Raw genomic sequence first — 26,137 nt, forward strand, 5'->3', positions numbered from 1 at the left:
TAACCCTGGGGTTCTGGAATCCTTTTATTGTATTTAGCATATTACCAGATTTGTCAGAAAACAGGTCTTTCAAATAGTAAAATCTTTGCTATATTAAAATTCCCTAGGTATTTCAGTAGTAGAAACCACAAGAAATTTTACATTTCACAACCATGTGAAAGTAACAGCACCACAGAGTGATCACCTGCGTTGCAAAGATGTTGCCCTATCTCATCCTCTAAACGTATTCTTGCTGCCACATGTCTTTCAATTACATGGGCTTGAGACTGACTGAAATGTTCACCATCTTCAAAGGCATCTCTCAGTCGTCCCCACTTACTCTGCTTTGGCTCGCACTGCCGATTGGTCTGACAGCGTGCTAACTGGATTCCTTCTGGAAGAAATTCACCCAAAAGGCACACTCTGCAATGCTCCTCTATCTGCTAATGACCACTCCAGCCATACTGTAAGACTAAAACCAGCCCAAAGTAAAACTCCCAAAACATGCACAGAAGGAACGCCACGTGCTCAGCGTCAACTGTTTTGCTGCATGGATCCGCTCCTGTTGTGCCATGATGGTACCGGCTGCTCTCGCCATTCCCCTTGCCAGGGCAGCGCTCCACGTCTCAGCAGAGCACTTTGTAAGTCACACCCAACTTGTGAGCTCCTCACCCTTCCTTCTGCAGAACACCCAATAGTAAAGCTCTCTTCTTCATTAGATCTTGAAAGGCTTTGAAGTCAGAGACTGTTTTCTTGTCTTTGATGCTAGCACTTCAAAAGATGACAAGCTATGGACCGGCACTCCTTTTGAAACACGCGCCTCTAAATTTAACTGTGGTACATTTAAGATCAGATGTCGTAAAGAAGAGTACTTCCTACCTGAGCACCATGGCTGCACAGGGCTACCTTTGGCACAGGGCACCCCCTCAGAAATGCAACCAAATATTATCTTAGTATCTCCTTTACTGACCCAGCACACAGAAGTGTCTTGTCCAGAACAGTTTCAAACTTTAGATGTTTGTGTGTCTCCTGGTTTTTTTCAAGTACCAAAATATAACAAAATTTAAAGCTCCACTTAGGAGAGTTGATGCTTGCAAACAGATCCATCTGCAATGCTTTACTGCAGAAATAAATTTTCTTTTCAACTTGTAAAAGAATAGGGTTTGGGATTTTGTGGGGTTTTGTTTGGTTATTGGTTTGGTTTGGTTACTGGTTTATTTGGTTATTTGGTTTGTTGTTATTTTTGACTCCTGCATAGTCATATCAGGGTCACTTGGTTTTCAGAATCTTATCTTCTGGCTAAATATAATTTTTAATAGCACTACTACAATGCAGGAAATGTTTTCAAATGAGTGATTTACATATGGTTAATGATTTTGCCTTTCTAATCTCAAACAGCTCTATAATCAAGGAACAAGTGATTCTTACCGAATTTACAAAGCAGTAAGAGTTTAAAGTTCCTTGGTGTTCAGCTGCTCAAAAGGAGGATTCTTATTTGGGATTTTTCTACATTATCAAGTTCAAAATATTCTGCTTTCAAAGAAATATCAAAATGGTCAAAATGCATGAAATATGAAAATAAGTTGCCATTTTCTTCAAATAGCAAAAAAAGCATTAATTTCAATCCTTTGCTAGTTACTTGTAACTGTATGCTATAATTTGTACATTTTTCTGTTATATATTTTATTATAGTCCTCCTGACAGGTAATAAAAGGGAAGAAAACATAGTTTAATGCAATTTCTACTACTATTAATCAAGAGAGGTAAACTCACAATAGTGAAGTAAACCAATGAAGGACAAAGACTTTGTCACATACTGTTACGTTTGTTGCATTTCAGATTAAGATTTTTCATTCAGAGGAATTGTGTGGTTATATTCTCTTCCTTGTAACAGAGACTTATTTTTTATATTTTATGCTTGAATTCCTAAAAATAACTTTATTCTGCTAATGTAGCAATCCGTTGTAGAATATGTGAATAAGCAGACTATTCCCAACATAACAGATTTCAAAGTACACATAAAGCTCAGAAATGAAGAGCTAGGAGTTTTATTCACACACCAAGTGACAACGCCTACATGAGTAGGGTTAGGGCATAACAGAAACGTTTCTAATGAATCAGAAATTCCCTTGGCTGGGAAACACCACCTGCATTCAGTGCCTTGACCACCTCATTCTTCTCCCAGCTGTTTCACCTAGGAACCTAAGTCTCATTGCAGGTCTGAAACAGTTTCACTTCTATTAAAAGGATCCACGATGTCCTCTAAGGCACCTCCAATTCAGGTATTCAGTAACACAAAATTAGAGGACAGTTACCACTTGCAAGGACACTTCAAAACCCAGAGGTCAAGTTTCTTAAGCATCTAATACAACCAGTGGACTTCCACACATCAGGTGGGGTGCTGCCAGGAGCTTAACCAACAGGAGAAACCAAGCCCATGGCTGTTGGAAACTTCTTGCTTCTTGGGCCCAGAACAACCACTGCCCTGCAGGATCCAGGTGCAGAGCCTTTGCTCAGGGTGGATTACTACAACTCCTTTGAACATACGATATCCAAAGGAGTAAGAGGTTTGGTAGTTTACACAAAGCAGTCCCTAAATAAATTAAGGAATAAATCAAGGAAGAGAAAAGGAACAGTGAATCCTGGCAGATCCTCTTCTAACAACAAATGACATGTTTTATTTTTAAAGCCTGGTGTTGCACTAGCCCCATGCGAGTTATGTGCCCTTAAAGGAACACTCTACATATGAGAAACCAAAGATTTACAGTTAGCCCAAAATCTTAACAGTAATCAAATAGTCTTTAGTTCAGACACAATGTTAATAGTCTAAAACAGTCAATTATTGCAGAGAAAAGAAAACCTCTAACATAATACAACTAGCAAATGTTACATACCTACACACTCCCTTGTATCTATCCCTTTCTCTAGTGTTGCACACACCTTTCCACTGCCCCTTGGGATCCTGGGATCAACAGCACATGGTCAGGGTTGTTCATCAGGAATAGTAGGATGCTGATAGTGGGGATTGTTCTTTCTTCTCTCTAGAGTCCACCTGGTGTAATATTACGCATTTCCCAAAACATTCTACTCGCCATTCTTTCTTCATTGGTCTGGCAGTTCCACATTACAGCCAAATAATTATATATAAGTGTGGTTTACTCATGTTGCATATTTGTTCTTTCTTCTCTTATCCCTAAAAACTTGTTTTGCACAACTCTTTACATTGTATTTCTTTAAGGATGCGCAGTTGGCCATGGACAATTTGTTTATATCCATGGGGCCTCTGGCACCTAAGATCATAGATTAATTCATTCTACACAAAATAACTACTTATTACTTACTAGCCATTAGCTACAGAAATATATCAAAATCATTATAAACATAGGCAGTACGCCACGCAATTGTACAACGCTAGGCTGTCATTTGACAGCTGCTGTTATGGCTGAAACAAAGCTTTGGGGAGGGCAAGATAAGCCCAGAAAAATCAAGCTCAGTGAGTCTTCATGCTAAGGCCTTGCAGAGTTACTACAAGTTAACTAGCAATGACAATACTGTGTTTATGTAGTTACAGGGCTATACCAGTAGCCAGGTCACTCTCCAGGGAGGGGGTAATGTTATCTTGAAGCTCCTTAGGCATCAGAAAAAAATAAAATTCAAATCCCCAGGAGAATACTCTAACAGAATGATATAAAATACCAGCTCTACTTAGAGCTTCCACCTACCGCACGGTGGCCGCTGCTCGATTGAATGCCGTTCGTGTGTTAAGTGACTTGGGCTTTAGGAGAATGGGTAGAACTTAGGTGACCCAAAGCTGCATTCAGATGGCTGTTTAGCTTAGCAGGACACAGGAGGCTCCAGCCATGCTCAGACATTGAGGAAACTTTAAGAGGAATATAGACTAATAAGTTTTTAGCTTCTTCAGGATGAGTCAGTTAGTAGAGCATCAGCTTTTTGGATTACCTTTTTACATACAGGTGTCTAAACTCTGCTTATGTTCTATTTCAAGCACCAAAACCAGCTCTCTAAATTTAGTGTCAAGGTACACAAATTAGGAAGCTGATTTCCCTCAGCTCTTCATGTAGAAGAGAGACAGACAGACTCCTCCAGAGGGTAATTTTGATCATAAGAACTCCTACATAATTACCATCCAAATACAGCTAAAAAGAAAATAACAAAAACTTTTGCTTTGCAATTTATTTATTAAGAAGAAACATATAAAAGTGACCACAAAATGGGATAAAAATATTTAAACATTTTGAAGAAAACCAAAAAAGGTAAGTTAGGCAAAAATCACCTAATAATTGGGAAGAAACTTTCATTTCCTATCCTTCAGCATGCCATATAAAACAGTATCCTAAAGCAGTGAGAATAAGTACTGGATGCAATTACAGCTTCAGTATCTATCTTTCTTTTCTTCAGCCTATTCAAAGCACTAAATGCCTGTGTCTTCCAGATAGTGAAGTGTGTACTTCTTAGTATAGGGACAAATCCAGCTAGAGAAGGGAAAGAATGAAAGAAAGAAAAAAACAAAACAAAACAAAACAAACAAACCAAATAACACAGCTGCTTAGTCTTCAGTGAAGTATGCCTCCAGTCCCTCCAGTTCTGCATCAGCTGTTGTATTTGAAGAGGTGGGAGTAGAATTCGAATTCCTGCTTTCCTGATTATTACTTTTTTGTTGAGAGTTTCCTGAATTACTTGGTTCCTTCTTCAGTTCTCTACCACCACTTAATAGCCTTTGACTCTCTGTAAAATACTGATTAGGATGATTCAAGGAAAACCCAATGTCATCAACCTGCACATAAAAGGAAAGGAACACTGAGTTGTATTTATTTCAAAAAGTCATCTTTTTCACATTCAAGAAGAAATTAATTAGCAATTTAATAAGTTCCAATTTTGTTGAAGAAAAAGGTGTCAGTTTGTAAATACTATTCCAGTAAATAATAGCATGACACAGATTTACTTTCATCAAAAAATTTCTTCCTTCATCTTAGAAACAAAACAACTGCTCTGGCGTATTCAAACAATATTTCACACTGTCTTTGCTGTAGTAAAGAAAAATAACATCCCAAAATGTATAAAACAATATAAGGAAAATGGCGTACCTTTACTGATGTAGGACAATTGAACCTACACCTTAAAACAGCATTTCCCTACCCAAAAGAGGGACGGAGACAAGTCTAGAATGCAAACGGCAGTAGAGAATACTACTAAAAGTTGTCATAACTGCACAACATAGATCTAGATCTTAAGTATCAGCGTGAAACTGTGAATGGAAATGGGTAGGTTCATCTCTTGCCCTGTTTTCTCCAGTAGCCACAAATGCAATATTTACAAGCCAGTAGGCTAAGACAGAAGCCCAATAGATCAAGCTTATCCCTGCTCCATCAGTGCCGAGATCAGCATCCTGAAACTAGATGCACAACCAATACCAAAGAACATTTAGTCTTCAGTGGAAAAGAACACATAAAACTAGCAGAAGGTGCAGCATATTTTTATCACTCCTTTCTACTTAGCAGGCACATTCTTTCAGCTCTGTAATTATTTGATAAATGAACATTCAATTAATGCTCATCAAATATTTCAAATCAACAAAGCTTTCAGTTTTAAAAGTAAGCTGTACCAACATATTCACCACAGATCTCAGTTATAACCTTTGTATCTCTTTTCAGGGGCTTAGAAGTTGGAAATGCTTACTTTAAAAGGTGCTTCCACCTCATATTCAGGCGATCTGCACCTTTTATCTGCCCATCAGTTCATGTGAATACTAAGAACATTTTGAGAAAAATACTACTTTTAAAAAATGTTGGAAAACTTCCCAAACCTGGGATACAAGAAACCAAGGCAGACTAAGAGCCATATAGTGGTAATTTTCTGCTCTCACTATCTTCCCTTTTTCCCAGAAGGGTGGGGCTAATTCAAGCATATCAAGCAACTTCGCACACACACAGCGTCTCATGAGGACATATACTGTGGCTGATTTAATATGCCAAAAACCATCAGTTCAAATTTCAGCCACTTGTAAAAAATCATAAAGCAGAGAATCAATGTGCGTTTTAAATGGAACCCTGACTCAATGCATTCCCACCGCCTAGCTTAGCTCCATCAGAAAATGGCAACATGTACAACAAAATCTAATTCAGACACAAAAAAGACATTAGCAACTGTAGCAAGTGACCTTGCTTGAAAAATCTTAAATATAAGTGACAGGTCTAGCACACTAATTTGGCACTCAAAATAAAAGACACAAAGTAAAAAAAAGAAGTCTGAAGCCACCACTGAATTTCATTTCAGTCTTATCTGGATGAGTTTCATCCAGCCAGCTTTCATCCATGCTCCAATTTTCTGTTATGAGGGAACTAAATTACTTCTTTACACCAAAAAGGCTTAAAAAGAAGTGATACAGAGAAAAGCTGGCTTTCCTACAGAAGCTCTTAATTAGTTCTATTTTTTTTAACCTTAAAAATCTCAGTTTTATTCAGATCAATTTAAGATTCACTTTGTAACTCTTAATTTTGTTCTAAACTCTTCTCTCGCCAACAAATTGCAATAAGCTGTAGAAGCAGCTCATTCTACGAATGGAGCCTACAACCATGTTTTCAGAGGTGATTGACAATATCTGGCTAAAAGCTATTTACAGGTTCTTAGTTAAAATTGTAGTATGACTCCATGTACCCTATTTTAATTAAAAGAATTCTGCCCATTACTTTTAGCACCTTTTTTTGAGAGCCTGAAGAGAGAAACGGGAAGTTTTGTTCATCATCATCTTCATTTGTGATATAGTGATACATAAACAATTTTGTTCTGTATAATTTTCAACAAGGTTCTCTGAATAAAAATATTCTGCTCTGGCTGGAAATACACAAGAAATTTGACCACAAAAATGGAGGTGAAGCTAAAACAAATTTCCTGGCTTTTTTATGTTAGACTGCTTATGTTACTTTATGTAAGTTTTACAATGCTCTTAGGTAATACAGGTCAAAGCATATCAATTTTAAAAGCTGCATCACTAACTTAGCTGTAAGTTACCTGAAACTTACTGCCAGAAATAGAGGAACTAGATTTCTCTAACAGCTTTATCCATTCACACCTGCAAATCCATCTGGAATCCACTATGCCCAAAGAAAAATGTATTTTCTGTGCAGTCAAAAATTCAAGCTTATAACATGTATTGATCCAAGTGAAAAGGCCTGTCACTTCGGACAGAACAGTTTATTCCATCTAGTAGGTGATACTAACACAAGACTTTTTTTGGATTCAACACATTTTGCATATACTGGCCTTCATACAAACTCTAGTTTTGCATTTCTGCTATAGCAAATATTGTTTTGAAAACCTTGAAGTAACCATTTTGTAGCTATAGTATCTTTGGGTTTTAACCAAGAACTTTTAAAATGACAGCTGATAATGTTATAGCTGATATTACAGAAGAAACATGTGGAGCAATCATGGTCCTACAGTAAATGTTATCAATTAATCACATCCCTTTTAAAAAAAAAAAAAAAAAAAGTCCAGTGTTCTTGCAATTTGATCACAAAGAACTAAGAAAAATGGGTTTTGTATATGTTTTAAAATAAGCTATTCAAAAGTGATTCTTCTGTACCAGAAAGTTTGCTATGTGTCAGATTTCATTTACCTCTTAAAAATACACAAGGATTGTAAAATATCAGTACGCAAGAATAAAATGTTTAGAGATAAATATTAATATATAAATAATAGGCCGTTACAGCTGTAACTGTAACAAGTAACTAATATAGCAATATTCACGCAAACAACATTACATCATTAGTTCCTTTGGAATATAACTTAGTAACACAGGCATTAGCCAGTTAGGCTTTCTTATTTATTCATAATGCTCAGGCTCTTAAAACAGTAGATTTATACACAATCAGATTTCAAAACACTAATTATTTCTACAGGCAACCTGTTACAAGAACATTAATTTAACCTACTAGCAGTTCATAGCTGATATCATCAATCTCTTTTACTTGAATGCCTCTATGTAGCCAAGACTTCTGAACTGTCTGGTCTGCAAATACGTTTCTCTATTTTGAGTTGCCATCCAATTCTATCAACTGCAGTAAAATAAAATCTTGCCGCTATTGTGACCATGAAAGGAATTCCTCATTGCTATGACTATTTACTTTGGGTTAGAGTTACACTGCTTACATTTTCAGGGCGTCTCATTTCCACTTTACGTAAGTTGCCTTGTGTTCTCACTTTAGTACAAAATAAAAACTTATCTAAAAGGGATAATCAACATGAAATAGCTTATTATGAACTCAAGTACAAATATTAGAACTTCAAATAGTTATGATGCTTTCCGTATGGCTTATGATTCTTATTAAAATATCCCAGAACATGAAAAACACGTGAAAACCATTCATGCACTATATGTACTGCTTTCCTTTCCCACACTTATTGAAAGACTTAGCAAAATTGCATACATGTGCATTTCCTTAACACATTAGTTCCTGCCTGAAGACAATGCGCTGGACCTCACAAATGATGGTTGCTTTTGTTCTGTGGTTGTGAAATAGTGAAACAAAGGTTCAGGAGAGGTATAGCATTAAAGTTAATAAGCCCAGTTTACACTGAATCTGCAGAGAAGCAGCTTTTAGGTAACCTGTGCTATTTGAACCAGCAGCACTGAGGTGCAAAGACACCTCCCCTCAGAAAAGTAGTTCTAAACATTCTCACTCTAGTCCAGTGCAGTCTTAGTGCCAAGCACTAGGCTACTGAAGCCAACAGCAAAGCTGCTGCCAGCATGAGTATAAGGTGCAATAGAAACTTGAGAGGTGATGATGGGGAGGAAATGCAAAGAGGGCCCTTAAGTAGACATAGTGTGCAATTGACCCCATGAACCTAACAAATATTATAATCTTAAGCAAGTCTCTACTACAACGTCATTCATAGTAGATCAACCCACATATGCACTGTAACTTTCAAGAATTACAGGTAACACTAACAGCTCTGCCGAAAGTATATCAAACACTTTCTCAATAAAATTTTTACATAATTGAAGATTAAATTCTCCATGTGAACCAGTCCATTATTCCTAGGAAAGTTTTACTCAAGATTGTTCACCTATGTGAAGGAAACAATAACAATCAATGTTATGCTGATTGATTCTTCAGAAATTTCTTTCACTGAAAAGCTCTGCTAGTCATATACAAGAAAGCAAGGGTTCGATTGATTAGGTGTCCACTCCATGAACAAAGATATTACATAGCTATAGGACATAAAAATCATTCCGAGCAGGCTGGTAACAAGTTTAGCAGCTAAATTCTCTAAAAAAAAAAAAAAAAAAAAAAAAAAAAAAAAAAAAAAAAAAAAAAAAGTCCTCACAAGCATGTGCCACTCAAACTACAGAAAGTGCCTTTCTGCTTTCTCTCACTGAAGCAAGAGACTTATCAACAGCAAAGCAAAAAGATTATTCTTAGTGCAAGCAGCAAAGACAGATATTTATATTACCACAAGACTGAAAAAAATAATGCTCTTCTGGAATTTGCCACAAAAGAATGGAAAGACAGATTTCCTAAAATGCAACAGATCTTCAGCGCTGTGTTGATTTATCCTTTGGTGAATGTTGACCTTGGGGTCTTATAGTCATCTTGGGAAAATACTGTTTCTACTGACTTAGCCTTACACAGCGCAAGTGTTACCTAAATTTCAAATTGTACATAATTTTGAATTTCCTTCCAGATTATTAGACCTGTTTTATCATTTTCTAAGACTGAAAGACAAAGCGTTCCTCTCAAATTATAGCTGCCAAAACAACACTGGATATGGGTTCAGAGTATACCTTTGCTATACATTCACATATATGATTGCTGGAAATTTGGGGAGACAAACAGTTCGATTTAAATCAAATGTGAAAACCAGTAAGAACAAAAAAGTCAGTGGTAAATGTCTCTGGGTGGGTCATCTAATCCTCATCCATATCTTTAGCAAGGCTGTTCCATAGTCTGCTGTTTGAAAGGGATGTTTCCATTTTTTGAGTTGTGGAGAGAACAAAGGTATAAGAAGGGCTGTACTTCATTGTTTTTTCTTGATGACAAGGAATCTTGAACCAATGCAAAAGCTGGTTCTTTGAATCAAGAAATCACATAGGAGATGGACTGTGGTCATTGGCTATCTTACAATTTTGTGGAGGATCTTACTTTAATTTTGCCTATGATTAAGCAAATGGGAAAGCTCTGAGAATGTTCATCTTGATTCAAAAACTAACCACATGACTAAAAAAGTGAAAAAATATCAAGTGAAAATTAACAATATTAACTATGTATGTGCTGGGAGATTAGAGTTTTAATTACACTTTTTAGATCCTTTTTGTTTATTTTTAAGGTATATCTCAAAATATCAAACTTGCATAACAGGTTAAAAAACAAATTTGATTAAAAACAGGATACTGAAAAAGTTAAATGGCTTGAAATAGATAAAATTCAACAATATTGACATTTTCAGGAAGAAAGCATAACCTTTTACTACATCTTGTAATGTTCAGGGTATTAATAACATCAATACATAAAGGCAGAAAATTACAAAAGAATATTTGAAATTATTGAAATGAAAACTAACAAGGCAAGACAGCTAATGATGGATGTGAAAACTGCAAGTAGTCTCTGGACTTCATGCATGATTTCCAAGGTGTTCCTCAAGACAAAGACAGTGATTATAGAGTAAAAAAAAAATCTGTAGCTACTTACATCATGTGTCAACTCAAAGTACTTCTGACAGGCCAGCTGGTAATGCATGCCCTTCACCAATTCCAGGATCTATACAGAGAGAGAAAAACATAAAGGACTCAGAAGTAGCACATGTACATCTTGTTTATACTTACCATGACAAGGTATTTCACAACAGCCTTGTATAATACCTCATGGAACTTTGCAGCACAAGACATCTTTCACATCTGTGTATCCTACTAATAACTGATAACATTTAGACATACTATAGTTCTTTAAAAATACCCTGGCTACATTAAAAACAAGATAAAACCACAGGAAGATACACCTGGTCCTTAAAATGTAATTTCAATACTCTAAACTTCAAGAATAAGTTGAATCTATATTTTGGTAATGTAATTGTGACAGTTATTGTCAAACTATCATATTGCAACATCTCTTCCATAATTGCAGACATAAATCTAGTAATTCAAGTGGTTGAAGCATGAAGCAATCAAGGACACAATTTGTATTTTTATTTTCCACATTACCAGTTCATGCAGATGCAGAATAAACTACTGTGCTCCCATCAAGAAAATTTAATGCAAATCCTTTAGACAAGTATCTGTGAGAGGGGAATGCTTTTACCTTCAATCAGATTTGTCCTTTTTGAAATGAAGTTATTTCTAGTCAAGCTCAGCAGAATATGTGAGTGAATAGCCTGTTTTGAACACCTATTAGGAAAATCATGCCATCTTTTGTAAATACAATTTGCTTCCCAATTCTACTTCAGGTAATCTCTTTTGTGCTGCATAAAGTCCCATTCTTATCACCAGAATGCAATGCCGGTTGAAATCTTTTAAAGTTTCATCACCTCCTCGCTCCTTTATGTAATCAAAATGTATGCTCTCTCTGCTTATCAGAGAAAATAGCTGGAATTAAGAGATAGCCTCAGTGGAAGGAAAAATAGTTTTCAAGAAATGTTAATTTCAAGCCCCTTTCCCAAGGTTGACCTTTGTGTCAAACACAGCAATACACTCCAGCTTAAATCCCTGCTGTACTCATTATTGGATGCTGCCTTGTATTTATTGACAGATGTATAAATAAATTACATTTGCTGAATGGATAAAAACAGCAACACACTGCCAAGAAAGTACTTAGCCGCATTGTTTCTCTGTAATAGCCCAACTGATTACATTTCTATCCCTCTTGCCACCTCCTGTTAAATCTTCTGTAAAAGATCAAGGCCAAGGCCACCTAGGCAATGAAGTCTGAAATCTGGCACTATCTGTGTACATGCTTTTTTTTTTTACCTCCTCCCTCCTTTGAAATTGACTGAAAAAATTAGTGTCACATTAAGTAGTTAAGGATTAAAGAAAACTCATTTATTCTAAACACTTCAATTACATATTGCCTTATGTTTTCCTGTTTGTTCCTCACAATAAAATCTATGCCATGCAAAAGAGCTATCTCTATTTTTAAGTAAATGCTAACCACATTGTATGCATGTCCTTTTTTAAAAAGCATTTTTCACACAATTTGGAGTAATGATCAGAAGACCTGTGTCTGCTAGTTGAAAGAAACATTCATAATGTTCTGTAGCATTCAGACTTTTCTAACCTGAATTTTCCACCTGAAATAAGTCAACTAATTTAATCCAGTTCATAAATACTTCAGGTTTTCTCAGAATAATTCTTCATTTAATCAAGATTACATCTAATAAAAATTATATAAATAAAAAGTTCTCTAAATTCAGGTGAAAGTAAATTTTAAGTCTCAGAACCTTAAGTGAGCAAACAAAAACTTAAGTATGGACAAATTCTGAGTATAAACCCCAAAAGTTTAAAAGCATCAAGGTTCTCTTGTAATTGAAGAGAACTTTTTGAAAAAGCTGATCAGTTAAAAGGCTGGTAGTCATTCTGCAGTTTAACTTTTGAATCGCAGACCACAGTTATAGCTGCTTTTTGTATCAATGATGCCGTTATCCAACTATCCTGAAAAGTGGAAAAGACAAGGATTATCAAAGCTAGCTTTTGATTCACTAATTTACAATGATTCACCGGATGCGAGATCAAGCTGCTGTTGTCCTCTCTGACAACGGTAACAGCGGAAAAATGGTAACTTCAAGTGACACATATCAGAAGAGGGATCACTGACTGACACAGCACAGATGATGACAGAATAAAGGGACACACAAATAAATTCCAGTTTTGTAAGAGATTATTCTGAGCAAACTATTCTGAAACCAAGCCCATTTAAGCCCTTGACCCATCCTTGTGAAAATCTTGACCCACCTTTAAGGTAGAGAAGACTTCATTGAATCGATGCTGCTGACATATGAAAGCTATAATGGTCATGTTATCAGAGCTGGCCTTGAGGGACTTTAAATTCTTAAAGAGCAACCATGTTATTTTGCAGCAGCTTAATCTTTATTGCCCAGCCACACTGCTGTTTCACCAAGGAACTACTGTCCCACTCCCTTGAGACTCCTCCTCAGAACTCTCAGAGGCTGCTATTAGGTCAACACACAGATTTTTCTGCTGTACTACTATGAAGACATACATCTTGGAGAACAGCTGTTAGAGGAACCTCTACCAGCATTCTCCAGTGAAGTTTGGTAACTAGGTCTTCATGCCACTTCTTTTCCTGACATTGATAGAGTGCTCCATAGAAAAGATGCACACCAGAACAGACCAGACACTTTCATCTAGTTTGTTAAATTTATTAATGTACATGATTGCACTGTGTCATGGTTTAATGCCAGCTGGCAACTAAGCACCATGCAGCTGCTCGCTTACTCCCCCACCCAGTGGGATGCGGGAGAGAATCGGGAAAAAAAAAAAAACCCAACCCACCTCGTGGGTTGAGATAAAGACAGTTTAATAGGATAGAAAGAAAGGAAAAATAATAATAATAATATGACAATAATAATACTAAAAGAATTAAGACTATACAAAACAAGTGATGCACAATGCAATTGCTCACCACTCGCCAACCAACGCCCAGTTAGTTTCCGAGCTGCAATCCGCCCCTCCCGGCCAACTCCCCCCAGTTTATACACTGGGCATGACGTCATATGGTATGGAATATCCCTTTGGCCAGTTTGGGTCAGCTGTCCTGGCTGTGTCCCCTCCCAACTTCTTGTGCCCCTCCAGCCTTCTTGCTGGCTGGGCATGAGAAGCTGAAAAATCCTTGACTTAGTATAAACACTAGTTAGCAACAACTAAAAACATCAGTGTGTTATCAACATTATTTTCCTACTAAATCCAAAACACAGCACTATACCAGCTACTAGGAAGAAAATTAACTCTGTCCCAGCCGAAACCAGGACACACTGGTAGTCATCATTTTACTCCTGCTCCTTTACCCTCTCCCCAACTTTGACTGGTTGGCCAATTTCAGCCAAATTTGACAAGTAGAGATGACAAAGCTATAAAATTCCTACATGTTGATTAAAATTTGTGGTTGAGTAGAAAAGACAGACCAACATTTGTGACTTATTCAGAAAAAAGCACTTATAATTCAGCTCCTGCTCATTCTGAGAGGCAGCCAGAAGGCAGCCAAATGATGAGCCTGATATTTAGCACATACCTAAGTTTAAACCGGCCACATCATGTGGGACCAGGTTCACCTTCTGCATATATGATAGGGTTGAGGAATAAGGGGCACATTAAACATATCTAAAGAAGAACATGTTTAGTACATTAACTGGCTTTAACAGTGAACAAGTTGCTAAGAGAAGAAACAAAAAAAAGGTTAAAAAGTGCAATAGAATGTAGCCCAGCTAGAAAGAAGTCCTCTGTGTGAGAGAAACTAACAATCCTTTATTTAAATAAAACAGAATTATCATTCATAATAAATATTATCTTTCCTACTATATTTGTGCACATAATGAAAGCAAGCTTGCAGCTGTTTTTCACTAGTGTTACCCAGAAACAGACCTCCACTCAAAGCTACCTTAATTCACAGCCACAATCTTTTGCCTCTACATATATTAAGTCATTTACACTACATTGCTTTATTTTGCAAGTAAAGGTACATACTCAAGGACTCTATTTGTTAGTTCTTACATGCCTTTTCTTTCGCTGCCATCTGCAACTTGCTTTTCTGATGTTGCTTCACTGACTACTAATGAGGTTAAGATGATGTTTGGCAGCTGTATGCAGCCACCTGCTTTATAGATCCTCGGCATTCAAAGCTAAGATGTTGCATAGCAGGACAGTTTGGGCTCTGTAATTATCCATTGTTATTTTCACTTACTCAAAGTTAGTTTTATTTGAAAATTGCAGAATTAACTTATATTTTCAAAATTAAAATCTTTCTACTGTAGATTCAGTTAAGTATGACTCATTTCTAACTGTCTTTTTATTTCAAAGGTGAGTGAAGATATGACTGGGTGCAACTGCTGGAGCGTATCTGAACAAATTCCAGTTTTCTTCTCTTTCAGGCCAGTTTGTGACCATCTCAGCACTAATTCCTGCCCCAGGACTCCCCACTGCCCTTTGCTTCCTGGTCAGTACAGCCATCTGTCTTTTTTGCTGCTTTCAGATATTTTCTTTATATTTTAAACTGATTTTGAAGGTTTCATGTTTATAATGTATGCATGTATAGCACAATTTTCTCAGATTTAAGCTGTTTTCCCTTAGGGACTTGCTTACAGGCTAGAAGATCATTGTTACAGCTTTGCTAGAGCTCCTTTTCCTTTTATACTCTTTGACTTGTCTTTTGTAGTGAAGAGTACTTGATCACACAGTGTTCAGGATTGCACATGGTAATACTTAGGGCACCATAACAGATCAATTTCTCCCCTGCAATTTGCATCACAACTGTCAAACAACAAAACCTAATTGTATTCTAGCACACTTTATAAAAGTAAAAGAAAGGGGCAGTCATGATCCAGAAGAAGGTATTTTATTAATGTCTCTTAAAAATAACTGTATTTTTTCCTCCATTTTTAATGTATAGGTTTTCTAGTGTGAAGTTCTTATTTCATGTGTGTCGGTAAGAAACTCATTAAATACTTAACAAAAGAGTAAGTGACTATCTGATTGAAAATAATATGTCAATATGTGCCCATATTTGCTGCAGCAACCCCTGAGCAGTTTATTAAATGCAGACAGACGTTAATTTAAACTGAGTTAATAATTTTAAAAGGAAACAGCTCTAATGCTAGTTGGTTTTATTTGCTTGGTTGTGGGCTATTTTTCAATGCTTTATACAGTCATCTGCTGAAAGTCAATGGTGTGAACATCAAATGCAAGAAGGGTTAATGCACCTGATTATTCCACTTCTCTGTTTCACATAGTTTTAAAATAACACTATAAAAATGTACATTTTATGATTAGAAATTTTTTGGCTATTTTTCAGTGACATATTTTCACTTAACTGACAAATCCTGCATGAGTTTACAGCCACCTATTTTAAAAGACAGTCATGCCTAGTTTTAGAAATCATAGATAACCCACATTCCCCTACTGCAATGCTGAGTCAAAGCCTGGACTGTTACCAAGTATGAAAGCAAACATCTGAAATACTTCATAATAAAAAAAAGTTACAAAATAAAATAATTGAAGTATTTGCTTCATGTACATTTTAAGTTTGCAACATAACAGTTTCAAGAACAATGAGCTGAAACATTTTTATTTCATATAGTCATTCTTTGCTTTTCTGTTTTCTCATCCTGAACTGTGTGTTTACCCCTTTGACTTTTTTTGTGTGCTTTTTTCCTTCTTTCTCTTCTAAATAAAAATTTTATTAGTAATTTAATACACCATAAATTAAAGCTGCTGAAGTGTGAAGACACAGCCCCTAATTCTGTCCACCCATTCCTGCCATCTGAAAATGAACCTCATTCCTCCTCCCCTTCCAGGTAAGCCTATAGTTGGATAATTTTTTTAATATATTTTACCATGTACTCATAAGGCCAGCATAAGGAAAGGAATGGAAACTCAGCAGGCAAGGATGAACGGAGTAGAACTGCCTTCCACACCAGCAGGGCCCATTTAGGCTAATTAACTGCTTATGGAACTGAAGTCTAAGATTTTACTAATGAATTTAAATACTTCTAAATTGGACACACTGAAATTAATGCCATTCATCTCTTTAACAACAGGAAAAAAATACGCATTTTAACTCTACTTCTCATATTTTTTGTTCTAACAGGCACATTTGACTGACCACTGGCACAGGTTGCCCAGAGAGATTGTAGAGTCTCCATCCTTGAAGACAGTCAAAAACTGTCTGGACACAGTCCTGGGCACCCAGCTCTAGATGACCCTTCTTGAGCAGGGGCATTGGACAAGATAATCTCCAGAGGCACCCTCCAACCTCAACCACTCTGTGATTCAATAATAAACAGTCTCAATAGCACCTGACTATACATTTTTATTATGTCCTTTTGGTGGTTAGAATATCAAAACCAAACTTTAAGAAATATATTTTCTAGCTCAGCCATCTACCTCATGTACTTTCAACTGTGTTCTATGTATAATAAAATCTGTGCACATACTCTAAAAGTCTTCTGTATTCTTATAGTTTTTTTATTATCAAACAGGTTAGCTGTGCTTGTCACCGTGTTTCTGCATGTGTTACATTCTCTCAAGTTTTCTTTTCCTATGCTGTTCTTTTGTTTTACTGTCACAAGCCCTTCACCAGTCACTAGTCACACTTATACTTTTTTCTTACCAGTACTTAAATCAGATTTTTGAACAGTCCACTCTCATTTAATCGCACACAGCCTTTTTAACATTATAATCTCATCTGACAACAGCCAGATATAACTTCTTATTTCTAATACTGGTTTCCACTTATCAGCAATAAACTGAAAATTGGGAAAATTTAGTTGTCTGAAATACTGTAATTCAAATTTTTAAAATAATTAGTTTTAAGCTATGTCATGTTGTCATCAGTCATCTTAAGATGTTAAGCCACATCATGTTAATACTCTACAGTATTCTACCTGTTGATGGTGTCAGTAATAGTAACACCACAGCACCAATAAACACATACTAAAAAAGTCAGGTGGGAGTTTTAATACGAGAAAAGAAGGCTTAGTATGGGCTCATTAAATTTGTAATTGTATTCATTCAGCTTATATGCAAAAGCAGTCCCAGTGAAATCAATCAGCATGTTCATGCTTGAAAAATAAACCAAATACAAGACAATTAAACAAGGCACACATTTTAGCTGAGAAACCATAGAAGTGTAGTGTCAAAATACAGGGTCTATAGAGTAAGTCAGAGAAAGTATTATCTCAGATAAAATGGGCAAGACACACTCCTAACACACAACTATCATTCTCAGAATAATGAAATGGCTGAATGCTGTCTCCTATCAATAAATGTTCCCCATCTATAGAAAATACATGGAAACTTTCAGCACACAAATCTACACCAGAGTGCCACAAAGATTTATTTTCACTATGAAGTTTCCTTGAATAATCTTACTTTTGAGACTTTTACACTGTCCACTTTGAAAGATTTAATAATTTTAAAGCATTTACAGGTTTTTATGTACTAAAGACAATAACTATCTGAGAGATTTTGGATAGTGAACAAGGGGTCTTAGCCACCAGTTGAGAAATCTGAATGATGTACAGTTTCTGGATTCAAGGCCTAAAAAATTCTTGGCAGCAAATGTGTAAGGGTATCCTGTTTTACGATTTGAGTTTTAACTAGTTAATTTGTGGTGGGATTCCCTCCCCAGTAAAAGCTCACAAAATCTGTGTTCTAAGTAAAAATGTGAATTTGATGAAAAGAGGTAAATTAATAAATATGAAATGCCATATGATATCTTCATCAATTAAATATTTATTATAGCCCCAAGTCAAAAAAGACAAGACTTAAAATTGGAATTGCTGAAAGAAATTTTAAGGAACTTTGATGTACCAAATTTCACTGTAATAATAAAATGGGTATCACACAAATTTTGTCTATATCATGAATATCAATTGTTCTTGTATTTTTGTTTCTGTTTCCACAATAATTACTGACTTAATAAAAGATCTCTTATTTAATCACTTAATAAAAGATCTCTTATTTAAACAGTACTTACTCTTATTTAATTAGAACTTACAAAAGCACTACCATGAAGATGACTGATGTTAAGGCAAAATTCTTTAGCTGCAAGGGAAACTATTCTTACAGCCAGCAATGATCTGAAACTTTTCTAATATTAGATCATCAGAAGGGAGAGTGTGGGGTTTTTTTTCCACTGTGGTGGGTTTTGGGGGGTTTCTTCCTGGTTTGGGAGTTTTTTGCTTGGTGTTTTGTTGGGTTTTTTTAATTCATGGAAACATACAGCCGTATCAGAGGCCTAGGCACAGATTGGCTTATTTATTTCCATCTCTGTGAAGACTCTCCAATCCCCAAAACACTAAATTTCTTAGAGAACATTGGCCAAAGTTCAACGACTCAATCAAAACCTTTAATTTAATCCAATTATGGAAAAAAGCAGCTTTTTAAATTAAGAGAACAATTCCACTAGAAAGAACATTCTTTCTTCTGAAGTTATCTACTGTTCATTTACATAAGCATTTTTCCCTAAAGAAATGCTTTTGCTCCAATTACAAAAGCAAAAGCAAAAAGGATGAGTCTAGACCCTCTGTTTCTCCTGACTGTAAAACCAGAAATTTTTACTACCTTTTGATTTTGCTATTGTGATAGGTGTGAACTGAGAAAAAGGTAATTTCTCCATGAAAGCTTTCAGAAACAAACAATAGATATTTTGAAATAACTCTAATTCAAAGCCTATCATATCTATTTTTCTATTTGAGATGTGTAGGCAACACATTACAGTGCATTTAGTACAGCATCACAACAGATGTATTTATCTTAACATATGCTTTAATCTTTATATTCTTCAAATTGACTAGCTATTGTCAAACCTGGTTTCATAAAGATTTTACCTGATTAGCAGTATACCAAAGACAGAAATGAAACGTGATCCAAAATATACTATGAACTCAAATGCTATACAATCACACATTCACACATTAGATGCTCAGCTAACCATATTACTTCTCCAAGAAACATTTTTAAAACTAACAAAAAAAGCTACTATCACAAATAAAGAAATAGCCTAACCTAAGGAAAATGTGAAATAAATACAAGTTAAATAATTCAGCTCTTGGAATAAACATCAGGATTAATTCTTTCTGCTTCAGGCTATATAATAACTAGGCAAGACCTGGAAGTCATCTGCTATATTACCTTGAGAAGATGACTTTAGCAGATAAAATCTCAGACAAGATACAGCCTCAGAAAATCTGGACTGGAACAGCAGGCTGGATCTAGATACTTCACAGCAAGCAGATTCACATATTCAAATGTTTTGATCACTTTTTTCATTACTGACTGTACTACAAAATGACTACAATGAAAACACTCCAATGCTCAGACTGACTACGGAAGTCATGTGAGGTCTGCCAGTATTTGCTCTGCACCATCATCCCAGCTTTCCTTTTCCACACCTAGCTTGCGCACAGAGCGCCCTTTGGAAAAGTACTGTGAGGATGGGGTTTGTTTCCACCACAGACCAGTCAAATGCTTTATCTGTATGAAAAAAAAACTCAGAAACTTCCTGGTCTTCTGAACCTAAAAGGAAACGGTGTACTCCTTATCTCAAGAGTATGAAGGACAGCCCTAGAAACAGAAGACTGAGAACAGCACTGGAAAACTAACCATCTTGGGTAAAAACACAACCATATGGGCTAGACACTAGCCCACATTCTGGCTCATATAATAGCCATGAGGAACAAGCTTCATAAACAAGAAAGTAGCTTGTTCAGGGGCTTGAAGGGAAGACATGTGAGTACTCTAAAACAACAGATTAAAATCCCAGTGGGGGACCAATTCATGACTACATCGCTAAATCCAAAATAAACGTTTGGAAAACTGTGCATCATTCACATAAAAATGGACAGGTCTGATAAATTAAAAATTTTGAGCAGAGAAGGCCAGTACTTGAGAAGCTAAAGAAAAACTCCACATTTTTCAAATCCAAGAAATATCCCACAATAAGCAAGATAAAAACACTGAAAAAGATTGAAAATAACATTAATAGACATATTCTGACAGTGTCAGACTGAAGTATACACTCTTGCTGTTGAAAAAAAACCAAACCCTTGACCAGAGAAGAATGTAGTTTACCACAGAGAACCAACTACCATCTACACTGGAAAAAAGAGAGCCTCAAGGACAACTGAAGCACTTGATCAAAGTCCTAACAATAAACTGCAGGAACAGGCAAAGGTCTCAGGTTCTGAATGGACAGGCAGGGAAAGCCTGGAACCAGAACTGAAATCAAGGCAGAGCACAGGTGATTTGGAAAGAACTCATAGAAACAGATGGCACAAACACCAAACACAGCAAGGGAAATGCATCCAAACCAATGGGCTGCTGCTTGCAGTTTTTTCCTGAAACAACCAAACCCACCTGAAGCAATTGCCAATCAACTTGAAATCAACTAAGACAGTGGCCTGGACTTCATGATTCAAGGACCTCCTGAGATAACCTGTGAAAGTTATGGGAGAACTAGGAAAAAGAATGATGTATGTGGTTGCTAATGTACTACAAATCCAAATCTTCTGATGGTCTAAAGCTCTATGAACTAACTTCATGGAAGATAAACCACCACTCAGGAGTCTGCATCCCCTTGATGAACACAATACATTCAGGAATAAGCCATGGTTTTTGTGCTGATAGATAGCACAAAGATCATTGAAGGGAAACACATAAACCATCAAAAGAGCATTGTCCTATGACAACCCCTGGGACTCTCATCAGCAAAAAAACCCACAAAGTCCTCAACATTAGTTTGTCAGCAGGACCTTGATGAATATTTGTATTGGGTCTAGCTGAGATGGAGTTAATTTTCCCCATAGCAGCCCTCATAGTGCTGCGCCCTGTATTGGTAGCTAGAACGATGCTGATAACACACCAGTGTTTTGGCTACTGCTGAGCCAAAAAATAAAAAAAATTTATTCTCTACTTCCCATCAGCAGGCGATGTTCGGCCACTTCGCGGGAAGCAGGGTTTCAGTATGTGTAGTGGTTGCTCCGGAAGACAAACGTAAACGAACGAATGCCCTCCCTTCCTCCTCCTCCCCCTAGCTTTTATACTGAGCAGTCATCATATGGTATGGAATATCCCTTTGGTCAGTTTGGGTCAGCTGTCCGGGATCTGTCCCCTCCCAAGATCTTGCCCACCCAAAGCCTACTGGTGGGGGACGGCAATGTTGGAGAGACAGCCTTGATGCTGTGGGAGCACTGCTCAGCAGTAGCCAAAACACTGGTGTGTTATCAACACCTTTCTAGCTACCAATACAGAGCACAGCACTATGAGGGCTGCTTTGGGGAAAATTAACTCCATCGCAGCTAGACCGAATACAATCCTAAAAAATGTTGTGAACAAATGGAAACACCCTCCAACAGTAACAGTTCTCATCCAGATCACTGCATATGAACTGGAGGTAGTAAGGGTTCAACCGACAGCTATGAAAAGTAAGAGTCCCCCAAGCAGGAAACGCAAGCCTCCAGGCACTGCTGATAAAGACATGTGCTAAGTCTCCATCAAACTCAGACTTTAATATCTGTCTTCACATTTGCACAAATTAAGGTTAAGACACCAGCTCTGTTTCATTTTGGGTACAAAGTAGCCACCAAGGTAAAATCCTTTGTGCATTGCCTGAGCTCCCATGGCTTCTCCAGCCCCTCTGGCCAGGACAGCATCAACATCCTGACTGATGCTTCTGGAAGGCCTGATGAGTTTCCAGACAACCTCTGTTTCAGAATGAGAATTTAGTATCAGCAGGGAACAGAAATTGTTGACCTTTCAACCCTTTAAAGTGAACTTCCTAGCTTAGGATAGAAACATTTATTACTGCTCACCTGAAGAAAGAAGCATGATGTACTCCTCTCACAAATACCATTTGCTCAGAAGAGTGCCCTGGAGTATCTAGTTCAACAAAAACTGCAGGACTGTACAGAAGTGTCAATAAGAACAAAACACTTGGTGAGCACATGAACAGAACTGTAGGTGTGAGCTCTGAAGATGATGGCCTTGTGCACAGATATGCTCCTTGAGACCTAGCATGAAGATGTCTTTTAAAAATCTTATTTGTTTCCGTGATGATGGCTACGTAACAGATTCACACATTGTCATATAAACATAGGAAAAATTTTAGGGCAGAAACCATCCACCCAAGAGATGTCCTGGGTATAGATATTCGCACATTCTTGAAAAGAGGCATGCCTTATGCTTATAGCATATAAGTAATCTGTAGCCCTGAAAACATTTAGTTCAGGTGAAAAATATATTACTAAAAAACCAAAGATTAATCTCCTAAAATTTAGACACCACTATAAGCAAAAACCTACAGTTCATTTTAAGGATTAATATTATCTCAAAATGGATAGAATTGGTGAATTTAAAAAAAAAATTCTACTGTTCTGTTGCAACTACTGTCAGCTGAAGGTCATATTCCTAGAAAGGCAAAAAAGGAAGCAAGTGCCCGTTAGTTCAAAAAAATAATGAATGGCTAAGTTGAGACGCTGCTGGGAGACCGGGTTCTCACAGAGGAAATGCCATAGCTAAACCTCTGGAAAAAAAACAATAAAAACAAACATTTATGTCTGACGGTGAAGGATTTCTATGTAGCCAGTTGTTGGCTGAGTCAGTTCAGAAAGTCGTGTCTTCTCAAGTCCAGTAAATTACTATAAATTATAGGTAAAAATCACCTACTAGGAGGACAGTAACCTTGACATACACCAAGTAAAAAAGCAGTACCCCAGGCCACAAGTTATGCCCAGTAGAATGTTTCCTGATGTTAATCAAAGACACCCTCGTAAGAAATAAGCGGGAATAATCTATTTTTTAAAGTCAGACATGAGGTAGTTCAAACAGGATTGGGATTTGGACAGCAAACTTGAACAGATTCTAGAATTAGAAGGTCTCGGCACAGTGATCGAATCCTGGGATTCCACAGTGAAGTAGCCTGATACCAAACTGTCTTGGATATTTTTTTGCAGCAGGAGCATTCTTGCTGAAGAGAAGTATCAGAGGAAAAGCACAGAATAGCCTTCCCAATTAGGGAAGCTGACAGCAGTCCCACAACCTGTCCATCCCAGGAACAGAAATGCTAGCACTTCTTGTTAGATTCCAAGATGGACAGTTCAATTTTGGAGTGCCCCATTCATAAAAGGTGACTTCTACGATACCATTCCACACTGCTTGCAATCCATTAAATGTGTAAGTCTATGTACTCATATATATGTTTGGTTTCACTGCTCAGTGCATTACTTTCACAGATCTTGTAGTATTTTATTTTGCTGATACAGAACTTGGTAGTGATATCTGCTGTAAGCAGGGAGGGCTAAAAGGATGAATTGGTTCAGGAACAGAAGGTGTATTGGGTTTGCGTGGCAAGGTTTTGGTAGCAGGGGGATTACAGGCGTGGCTTCTGTGAGAAGCTGCTAGAAGCTTCCCCTATGTCCGATGGAGCCAATGCCAGCTGGCTCCAAGATGGACCCGCCGCTGGCCAAGGCCAAGCCCATCAGCGACGGTGGTAGCGCCTCTGGGATAGCATATTTAAGAAGGGGGAAAAAAACCTGCGCAACTGCAGCTGGAGAGAGGAGTGAGAACATGGGAGAGGAACGACTCTGCAGACACCAAGGTCAGGGAAGAAGGAGGGGGAGGAGGTGCTCCAGGCACCGGAGCAGAGATTCCCCTGCAGCCCGTGGTGAAGACCATGGTGAGGCAGGCTGTCTCCCTGCAGCCCATGGAGGTCCACAGTGGAGCAGATATCCACCTGCAGCCCGTGGAGGACCCCACAACAGAGCAGGTGGATGCCCAAAGAAGGCTGTGACCCTGTGGGAAGCCTGTGCTGGAGCAGGCTCCTGGCAGGACCTATGGACCCATGGAGAGAGAAGCCCATGCTGAAGCAGGTTTGCTGGCAGGACTTGTGACCCCATGGAAAGGAACCGTGCTGGAGCAGTCTGTTCCTGAAGGACTGCAGCCCGTGGAAAGGACCCACGCTGGAGCAGTTCGGAAGAACTGTAGCCCGTGGGAAGGACTCATGTTGGAGAAGTTTGTGGAGGACTGTCTCCTGTGGGATGGACCCCACGCTGGAGCAGGCGAAGAGTGTGAGGAGTCCTCCTCCTGAGCAGGAAGGAGCGGCAGAGACAACGTGTGATGAACTGACCACAACCCCCATTCCCCGTCCCCCTGTGCCGCTGGGCGGGGAGGAGGTAGAGAATTCAGGAGTAAAGTTAAGCCCAGGAAGAAGGGACGGGTGGGAGGAAGGTGTTTTAAGATTTGGTTTTATTTCTCATTATCCTACTCTGATTTGATTGGTAATAAATTAAGCTAATTTCCCCAAGTCGAGTCTGTTCTGCCCCTGATGATAATTGCCGAGTGATCTCCCTGCTTTTATCTCAACGCATGAGCCTTTTGTTATATTTTCTCTCCCCTGTCCAGTTGAGGATGGGGAGTGATAGAGCAGCTTTGGTGGGCACCTGGCATCCAGCCAGGGTCAACCCACCACAGAAGGTCTGGTGTGTTACCTTTCAATGTAATTTTCAGATTGCTGTAATTTGCACTCAACAGGGACTGCAAGTCTTGAGCTTTCATTTGAATTCCTTAAAGCAACTCCTTAGCCACAGAGAAGCATGCATCACTACTAACCTGAAAGCAAAAGTCTACTGTTCACATGATCTGACACTTGCTACCACTGCAGGGAGTCTCATAACTCCCTCAGTGTCATCCATCAAGAGTAAGCTGGGAAACAGTTAAGCAAACAACACTTGGTTCAAGTTGCTTTTGCACAGATATCATACAGAGGCTTGTAAAACATCCAAAACTGAATTTTCAAACTGTCAAGCATGGACCTGCTAGCTAGCTGCAACTGGTATGGGCTGGTTGTAAATTTTGATAACATTTGGACAAAACAAAAGTGACATGTTCTGATCTTCCCATTAATAAAGAGACATGACACAGAACTAACAGTTAGGAACCTGACTAACTGCGGATAGACTATTTAGATGAAGCAAAATAGAGGCTTGGGAGCCCAGAAAGATGAGGGTGAAGATCCTGGGAAGTTGAGGATGATCCTGGAGATCAGAGATGCATGGAGATGAATGCTGGGGAATGCCCTGGGACCAGAGCCTGTAATGCCTGAGACTGTTAACTGCAAGCAGCTGCAAAGCAGGTATTGACATGACTTTCTGCCCCGTCCTCCCAGACCAGCAGTGATTCCCTTGCTGGGAAGGAAAGTTGAGACCTCAGTAAACACACCACCAGGGTGGGGAGCAAGTGAGGGACTGTGTGAGTCAATCAAGCAGGGGCATAGTTCTAGTCTCCTTGATTCTTAAAAAAAAAAAAAAAAAAAAAAAAAAAAAAAAAACCACAAAAAAACCCAAAAAAAAAAACCACCACACCCCAAAAACAAACCAGCATCCAGATCCACTACAGGCTGTCATTTACTGTTTCACCTGT

General features: G+C 37.9%; 1 protein-coding gene across 1 annotated transcript in view; it reads right to left on the minus strand.

Moving 5' to 3' along the window:
* Positions 1 to 4,168: 4,168 nt before the first annotated feature.
* The window catches only part of PRIM2 (DNA primase subunit 2), a 132,267-nt gene continuing 110,298 nt past the window's right edge, over positions 4,169 to 26,137 (minus strand). Inside the window, exons 12-13 of the mRNA XM_050894337.1 lie at positions 10,689 to 10,757; positions 4,169 to 4,774 (exon numbers count right to left, since the gene is read on the minus strand). Coding sequence (XP_050750294.1) covers positions 4,547 to 4,774; positions 10,689 to 10,757 — 297 coding nt within the window. The 3' untranslated portion in view covers positions 4,169 to 4,546. The remainder of the gene's footprint in view (positions 4,775 to 10,688; positions 10,758 to 26,137) is intronic.

Source organism: Gymnogyps californianus, chromosome 3 (assembly GCF_018139145.2).
Source record: "Gymnogyps californianus isolate 813 chromosome 3, ASM1813914v2, whole genome shotgun sequence".
NCBI lineage: Eukaryota > Metazoa > Chordata > Aves > Accipitriformes > Cathartidae > Gymnogyps > Gymnogyps californianus.